Source organism: Mytilus trossulus, chromosome 2 (genome assembly GCF_036588685.1).
Source record: "Mytilus trossulus isolate FHL-02 chromosome 2, PNRI_Mtr1.1.1.hap1, whole genome shotgun sequence".
In the NCBI taxonomy this organism is placed as follows: domain Eukaryota; kingdom Metazoa; phylum Mollusca; class Bivalvia; order Mytilida; family Mytilidae; genus Mytilus; species Mytilus trossulus.
In genome coordinates this window covers 2,852,807-2,862,570 of record NC_086374.1, presented here as the reverse complement: position 1 = coordinate 2,862,570, position 9,764 = coordinate 2,852,807, and the positions used below count along the sequence as shown (strand labels likewise).

The following is a 9,764-nucleotide window of genomic DNA, read 5'->3' as shown; positions in this document are numbered from 1 at the left end:
CATAATGGAATAAGACAAACTAAATGATACTGAATCGGATCAAAATGGAATAAGACAAACTAAATGATACTGAATCGGATCATAATGGAATAAGACAAACTAAATGATACTGAATCAGATCATAATGGAATAAGACAAACTAAATGATACTGAATCAGATCATAATGGAATAAGACAAACTAAATGATACTGAATCAGATCATAATGGAATAAGACAAACTAAATGATACTGAATCAGATCATAATGGAATAAGACAAACTAAATGATACTGAATCAGATCATAATGGAATAAGACAAACTAAATGATACTGAATCAGATCATAATGGAATAAGACAAACTAAATGATACTGAATCAGATCATAATGGAATAAGACAAACTGAATGATACTGAATCAGATCATAATGGAATAAGACAAACTGAATGATACTGAATCAGATCATAATGGAATAAGACAAACTACATGATACTGAATCAGATCATAATGGAATAAGACAAACTACATGATACTGAATCAGATCATAATGGAATAAGACAAACTGAATGATACTGAATCAGATCATAATGGAATAAGACAAACTGAATGATACTGAATCAGATCATAATGGAATAAGACAAACTTAATGATACTGAATCAGATCATAATGGAATAAGACAAACTTAATGATACTGAATCAGATCATAATGAAATAAGACAAACTAAATGATACTGAATCAGATCATAATAGAATAAGACAAACTGAATGATACTGAATCAGATCATAATGGAATAAGAAAACTAAATGATACTGAATCGGATCATAATGGAATAAGACAAACTAAATGATACTGAATCAGATCATAATGGAATAAGACAAACTACATGATACTGAATCAGATCATAATTGAATAAGACAAACTACATATTTTAGGGGCCAGCTGAAGGACACGGGAATTCTCGCTGCATTGAAGACCCATTGGTTGCCTTCGGCTGTTGTTTGCTCTATGGTCGGGTGGTTGTCGCTTTGACATATTCACCATTTCCTTTCTCAATTTTAAATGATACTGAATCAGATCATAATGGAATAAGTTAAACTAAATGATACTGAATCAGATCATAATGGAATAAGACAAACTAAATGATACTGAATCAGATCATAATGGAATAAGACAAACTAAATGATACTGAATCAGATCATAATGGAATAAGACAAACTGAATGATACTGAATCAGATCATAATGGAATAAGACAAACTGAATGATACTGAATCAGATCATAATATAATAAGACAAACTACATGATACTGAATCAGATCATAATGGAATAAGACAAACTACATGATACTGAATCAGATCATAATGGAATAAGACAAACTGAATGATACTGAATCAGATCATAATGGAATAAGACAAACTTAATGATACTGAATCAGATCATAATGGAATAAGACAAACTTAATGATACTGAATCAGATCATAATGGAATAAGACAAACTTAATGATACTGAATCAGATCATAATGAAATAAGACAAACTGAATGATACTGAATCAGATCATAATGGAATAAGAAAAACTAAATGATGCTGAATCGGATCATAATGGAATAAGACAAACTAAATGATACTGAATCAGATCATAATGGAATAAGACAAACTAAATGATACTGAATCAGATCATAATGGAATAAGACAAACTACATGATACTGAATCAGATCATAATTGAATAAGACAAACTACATATTTTAGGGGCCAGCTGAAGGACACGGGAATTCTCGCTGCATTGAAGACCCATTGGTTGCCTTCGGCTGTTGTTTGCTCTATGGTCGGGTGGTTGTCGCTTTTACATATTCACCATTTCCTTTCTCAATTTTAAATGATACTGAATCAGATCATAATGGAATAAGTTAAACTAAATGATACTGAATCAGATCATAATGGAATAAGACAAACTAAATGATACTGAATCAGATCATAATGGAATAAAAGAAATCATTTTCTACACTCTAATCGCAGCAGCTATATGCATGTAAAAATAAGCATATATTCGTCTGAAGTTGAAAATAAATGAATTTCAAAATTTGTTGACAGGCTATTGGTACAGTTTTTGACTATTTTGACCACTGGGCCACAAATGTTTCGATGGTTATACGAAGACAATGTTAAAATGACATATTACAGTAGATCAGTGACATTTACATTTTTTTTGTACTACCTAATTGAGTTTTTACTAAAAAAAAAAAATATTTATTATTACAATTGGCATTCAAACATCTTCGCTAGCCAAGGGTTACGATCCACTCCCGCTCTCTTCACCCTTGGCGGATTGAGCCAACATTTGTGATAACAATGTTGCGCCATCTATCGGAAGATAAAAACCACACCCATTCCGAATACATTATTCTTGACCAATGGTAGCACTTGAACTCTTCAATTTGGAGGTAAACATACGGTAGCGTCTAGAATCTACACACTTGGTAAATCCGGAAATGAAAATTTACGTCAACATTCATGAATTTGTGCATGAAACATACTCACGAACTTTTATTGGTTGATTATAAACATTCTAGTTGTCACTAAATATCGTCGTGTGTTTAGGGATGTACAGACTTTCTGCACAAAAAACACGTGGTAATTGTTTACAAACACTTTCTACATTTACACGTGATCATGTTATGGGTGCTTTTTGATTGGATGCAGCGAGTTTTGACTGCAACCAATAAAAATCCTGACCTTGTGTCTCCGAAATGTTATCTCAATCCGCCAAGGGTGAAGAGAGCGGGAGTGGATCGTAACCCTTGGCTAGCGAAGATGGCATTCAAATGGCTTACAGTAAATGCAAGAATTTTTGGACTGTTCATATTACGTTGTGTCTTTTCTGTACTTCGGAAGAATTTTCAATTAAAGGTGTTTCGTTCCAATAGAGACATGTAATACTATGTGTCTGCAATTAGACAATCCACGCCCTTTCCAGCGGATTTTCATAGTTTGTTCTTATGACGTTCGTTACATAACTGTCCTAGGTTAGGGAAGGATTGAAATAAGCTTTTACGACGTGTTTAACCTGGCACATCATATTTGTGTGTTTCCCGTGCTCTTTGTTGAAGGCCTTTCGGTGGGTGACCTAGAGATGCATATACCGACTTGCATTAGTCTGTGGTGGATGGTTGTCTCATAAAACATTACTTTATGTTTGCATCTTTTATACCACACTGCAGTCAAACATCGGTAAACAATAGAAGGAGATGCTGTTCTTATAGTGTGAACGATGATTTACTTTCTCCTTGAAAATTGAAATAGATAAAAGTATTTCCTGAAATTTTCTTTTATTCAGTCGGAAAATATTTGCAAATTTTATTTAAAAGCCCGTGGTTAAGTGTTAGAAGTATGCCTTAAAAACGAAAATATTGTTTTAAGAAACTGGTCGAGATAGAACAAGAAAGAGACCTGTTGCGCACCTCAAATTCTTAATGTCATGTCTATTTCCACAAAAAAATAAATGTTTCTTGTAATCTGGTAATTAGTATTTTATTGTTAATGTGACAATGTTGTAAATTGACATGTTTTTTGTGTTTTATACGTGTGACTATAATGTACATCTTTAAGGTAAGGTCTTACCAAAATTTGTATTTCCAAAGAAAAAACTGTATTTGTAACAAGCTGGTTAGATATAGGTGTGTTAATTTGATTGCCCATTAATGAACTAACATTCATGAAGAGTTGGGATAAGGTATTTACCGAAGGACAAAACAATAACTTCTTTTATAGAAACAAAATGGTGTATTTTTATTCTACTTTTTAAACGTAAAATAATTATGTTTTTGTTTAGTTCCTATCGTGCTTATTTAATTTTGCACCTTCCATGTCAATTTATCATTTTTCATAAAAATACTGAAAACCACAAGAATTAAAACATGTCCACCTTCTGTTTTATTTCAAATTTGGTTGTATTTCGGAGACATTTGAATTTTGAAAGTGTTAAGCTAACTCTGAACCTTGTCTCAAGTTGACAATCGTGCATCATCGCCGTATTCTAATATCTAAAATCATATGGGATGAATAAAAGGACTTTCTTAGATTTATATTTGTAATATTTGCTGTGGCTGCCATTTACATTTTACTTGTTTGAAAATAATAGCGTTTGTCTTTCCTGTCCAAATCCTTCAAAGTTGAGTCATGCCACCTGACATTGTTACAACAGAGACATATGTATATGTTCCGGACCATATGAGTATCTGGACCATACGCGTATGGTCATGGCCATATGGGTATATACTCATATGGTCCGACCATATGCGTATGGTCGGACCGTACGCGTATGGTCGGACCGTACGCGTATGGTCGGGGTAATCAACACGTATATTTTTAAACTCTTCATTAGGTGTGACCCTTCTGGTTGTTACGTCACTAAAATGTCATTTTATTATATATTTGAAAACTTTTTAAAAAAACCCAGTTTCACACAGTAAATATTGCTTACTATTTGTAAGTACAATTATAAGATGTTAAAATCAAATGAACATATTGTAAAAAGGAAATTTTATTGTTTAAAGTAGGTGACATCACCGGCAAGGGTCATTGTGTTTTTTTAAAGATCATGATATTTATTAAACAGTAAAATATTAAAAGTGTATGTACTATGTTTCCTTATTTTTTTCTATTCTTTATTTCTGTACTTCTATTTAAAACTCAATTATAAGACCGGTAAAATAGCATTTAAGAGCCATGAAATAGCTACTGCCTTTATTTAATTTGATCTGTGATATTCATTTTACAATATTGGAGATCTACACGATCTAGAGTTTCTTAAAAACACCGTAGACACATCGGAATTGTCCGAGTCGACATCACTGCACGCAGCCAAAAACAAGCTACATGTATGGTACCGTGTGAATGTCATTCTAAGTATTCAAAAGCATACACGAATACAATTAGCGATGAAAACTAAGATCACCTGACTGATCTAGAGTTTCTTAAAAACACCGTAGACACATCGGAATTGTCCGAGTCGATATCACTGCACGCAGCCAAAAACAAGCTACATGTATGGTACCGTGTGAATGTCATTCTAAGTATTCAAAAGCATACACGAATACAATTAGCGATGAAAACTAAGATCACCTGACTGAACCATTAATATTTAATGTTTATGTAGCTTTTGAAATGTAAAATTAATACGTATTATTTCTATTGTATATTTGAAAAAAATACCTATATGGTCCAAATACTCATATGGTCCGGCCCGTTAATAACCAAACGAGTATAATACTCATATGGTCGGACCATATGAGTATACGCATATGGCCATGACCATACGCGTATGGTCCAAATACTCATATGGTCCGGAACATATATATGTCTCTGGTTACAATATAACGCTTATTTTGTCCCTGTGAACTTTTATTTCAATCTACATTATCACATTGACTTTTGTTCCGCCAGCCGGTGTTTCTATCAGTCGACGGTGACTCAGTCATTCAGTGGCGGATTCAGAACTTTTCCTAAGAGGGGGCCCGCTGATTGACCTAAGGGGGGCCGCTCCAGTCATGCTTCAATGATTCCCTATATAATCAACCAAATTTTTCCCACGAAAGGGGGGCCTGGATCCGCCTATGGGTGTTAACTATTTCTATAAAAACTGTACGTTTTAAAAGGTAGACCTAGATGCTGTGCATTTTGTATGCAGATACCTTATGTTACGAAGTTTTCTTCTGTCATATGTTCGTTGTCCTTGATCTTCATGAATTTCATGGTTCAGTGACTGCTTGAGGAAAAGAAATACATTTTTTTGGTCAGGTGAATTTCTAACCTGTTATGAGTAAAAGAGATAGCTATATTTGCAGTGTGTGTAAACGTTTAAACAGTCGTCACCCCTCCACTCTAACCTGGGACAGTAGTGTGCAACATTCCAACATTAAAAGCCACATTCTGTATGTGCATGTCCCGGCCAAGTCAGGAGCCTACAATTCAGTAGTTGTCGTTTTTTGTTAATTTATATATCAGTCAAGTGGTCTCTTGAGAAGAGTTTTCTCATTGATAATCATACCACATCTTCTTTTTTATATCTCGACCAAAGACATTTAAACCAAGACAGGTAAACATACACCGAACGAATAGGTTTGATCTACGACACAATATAAATGCATATCTGGCAGGTTTCGTCTGACCTTGACCTGATTTTCATGGTTCCTCTTAAAAGATTTTGGTTTTAATCTAGTTTTCAAGAACTCTAAGCAATAGATCAACTCTATTTGGAATAATAGAAATTGTAATGTGTTTATTCCTGTTGTTAACGCGGAAAGTGTTTGTGTTTTTTTTTCTTTCTTTCAAATGTTATAAAAGAGGGACGAAAGATACCAAAGGGACAGTCAAACTCATTAATCAGTAAAACAAACTGACAACGCCATGGCTAAACATGAAAAAGACAAACAGACAAACAATAGTACACATGACACAACATAGATTAGAAAACCAAAGAATAAACAACACGAACCCCACCAAAAACTAGGGGTGATCTCAGGTGCTAATAACAATAGATGTGTCAATTATATTTGGTGTATGGAATAATTACAAGGCGTTAATGTCTGTCTGGCAGGTATGATTTGACTTTGACCTCATTTCATAGTCCATTTGGTAAATGTTCAGTTTTTGTGTTGGTCTGGTTTTTTTAAATTACATTTGCAATAGGTCAACTATGATGTCCTTTGATTGGTATATGGAATAATTGTAAGGTGTACGTTCATGTCTAATTTTTATCTGACACTTGCCTCGTGTTAATGTGTCTCAGGGGCGGATCCAGTCATTTTAAAAGGGGGTTCCAACTATATGTCCCCATTCAAATGCATTGATCGTCCAAAAAAAGGGGGCTTCCAACCCCCCAGGAACCCTCCCCCTGGATCCACCACTGTGTCTTTAAACATGTCAAGTTTATGCTACATGAAATAAAACCTTTCTTTAATTAAATACTTAAAAGACTTTCAACATAAAAAAGAATGGTCAATACCATGATCAGAAAATATCAACTAGGTGACTATATTAGAAAATCTACATTATTAAAGCGATACGTAGCGTTTAACAAATATCTACGCACGGGTTAATCACCAATTGTAAATTGCAATTTATTCACCGATGCAAGTTGAACCAGTTCCAAATGTCATAGAAAGTCCTTAAAATCCGAAATACCATTATATTAAGTATTCCTCACCTTAAACTAATTTTTGATTTTTCTATTTTAGGTACAATTTATATTCATGGAAATCCAAGTATTTATTTTGCTGATTTTTTCTGGGATAACTTTCGCAGCTGCTGACCTTTCTAAAGAAAAATGTCCTCCCGGATGTGTATGTAGAAAAAGAGATGTGAAATGTTACGCATTAACGGACTTTCCTGTTAGATTTCCTCCGCTCACAACTTATATTTTCATGGACGAAATGAACATACAAACCATTCCACCAAACTCATTTCTTGGACTTGAATTTTTAAATACAATTGAATTCCAGCGAAGTAACTTTGGCTCAATTTCTACTTGTGCTTTTAAGTCAATACAATCCCTTGAGAAGTTAATATTTTTTAAAAGTGTAATTGGTCATCTTGATAAATTTGCAATTTTCAACAACACGGGTCTTTCAACTATTGAAATACTTAAGTCCAAAATAACAATGGTTAGTCCGTTTGCTATAGCAACGCTTGACAACATGAAATCATTCAGCCTTGAAGATACCACAATTTATAACTTGGACACAATGTCAATCGTGAACGTATCAGGAAAAAAATTGAGCATTATTGGTAGTATTTTCAAATATGTACATTATATGCCATTTGTTTTTGGTAGATTTTCTCAAGTAGAAATACTGAATAACACGTTTGAAATGTTACCTTGTGGAACTGTTGACAATTTACTGGAGGCAGCTGTCGGTAACAACCCTCTTATTACAGGGAACGCTATAATGTGTGATTGTGGAATTAGCTATATACATAAAATTCAGGATGAAAAACAGAAAGAACTTTTGAATAATATGTATTGCCTCGACGATGGAGTTATCAGTTCTCAAAGAATTGTAAGCGAAGCATTACGTGGTTCATTGCCTTGTGACCATAAAAATAAAGAGACTCTAACCAAATGTAGGACACAAAAAGTTATGAAAATGCCAACGCTGGTATGTCCGTCATACAGTCACGGAGGAGTGTACCAATCTACTGAAAACAAGAACGGTAACTCTGCCAGTAGTTTATCAAGCTCTGTTACTGTCCTGATCTTGACAATCTGTGTTTTACTTTAACATTACATAATCATCTGCGACATACAGTGCATTACCTACCTAATCATTTGCGCCATACAGTACAATCTGGAATTCTTTTCTCACTCATGGTTTTGTATAATGAATATACGTCATTATTGATTTTCGTTACTAGTTTATTTAACCCTTTCCTCCATTGAAATTTTTTATTTGCATACTTGATTCACATAGGATTTTTTTTAGTAAAATGCTGAAAATATGCTTTAAAGTATTAATGCATTGCGAAAAACAAATAGTTCATCAAATAAATTAAAGTCAGACATTCCTATGATATTCCTTTTCATATTGGATACAAATTTGATTGAGTCTACTACAGACACTTCGTAGTCGAAGCGTTTCAACTGAGTTACTACCTAGGCCTCAAAAGGCGTCATTATGGAGTAAAGGGGGTGGCGTCAAAAAGCGTCATTATGGAGGAAATTTAGTAAGTATAAGTTATCTTAACGTATATGCACGGACATTTCGTTAAGCGGGTACTCGATGAACCGAATCTAAAAAGTATTATATACATGTAAACAGATAAAAAACAAAAGATTTAGTGACGAACTTTTGGGGAAATTACAACCTGAGTCCTCTGAGATTGTAATTTTATTTCAGATTCCAATTATATTTCCAGAAAGCGAGAATTGTTTTGGTGCTTATAATAACAAATAATGATACAAGCATATACCAACGGAGCAAACATTCTGTAATATTAGACTCAATAGTGAATCAGTATTTTTTCATCCCCTATGTACCAAATGCTTTTCGCAAAAAAAACTACTAGTGAACCATTAAAACGGGAAATCCAACGGTCTAATCTATAATACTAAAATTACGAGGTCCAATTTGTCAGCCGTCATCACGTAAAAACGACGAATCAAAGAATTCAACTATATATATAACTAATATAGTACAAAAGTGTAGATTAAAAATTACACCACTCCAGGCCCTTTTGTTTTCCACGTAATTAATATTGCCAATAATTAAGAAGTTCTGGGTCGAGTCCGATACCGATACCAATAGTATATTCACCTGTTACCTATTACCTTATATGTACGTTCCGCATCTGACAGGCGCACCACCAAACGGTGTATTCAGGATTAATATGCTATATACACGGGTCATAATCACAGGGTTGACACTACTAAATTGTCAAATTGTAACCTATTGTAGTATTTTAATCAGTAAGACTTTCTAAGATAACAATACGAATACTAAAAATCTGGACTAAAAATAAGCAGTATACTGGGTGCAGTTTTCAATTTGTTAGCGGGCATGATGTAAAACAGAGAATCAAAGAATTCAACTTTATCTATAACCAATATAGGACAATGCTTTTGATTAAAAACTATACTCTATTCCAGGACCTTTTGTTTTCCAAATAATTAATATTTTTAATTTACCAATAATTGATAAGTTCCAGTTCGACGGGTTCAAACAGAAAGATTTGAAAGCAGAGAAAACTGTGTATCTTATAACTTTATCAGATGACGCTACTAATAATAAA

The 9,764-nt window shown here is 33.7% G+C and overlaps 1 protein-coding gene across 1 annotated transcript; it reads left to right on the top strand.

Moving 5' to 3' along the window:
- The first annotated feature begins 3,263 nt into the window (after positions 1–3,263).
- Positions 3,264–8,257, top strand: LOC134708655 (uncharacterized). The gene is made up of 2 exons (XM_063569302.1): positions 3,264–3,584; positions 7,214–8,257. Exons 1-2 carry the CDS (start codon positions 3,570–3,572, stop codon positions 8,255–8,257), a joined length of 1,059 nt encoding a protein of 352 aa, XP_063425372.1. The 5' UTR covers positions 3,264–3,569.
- The last annotated feature ends 1,507 nt before the right edge of the window (positions 8,258–9,764 follow it).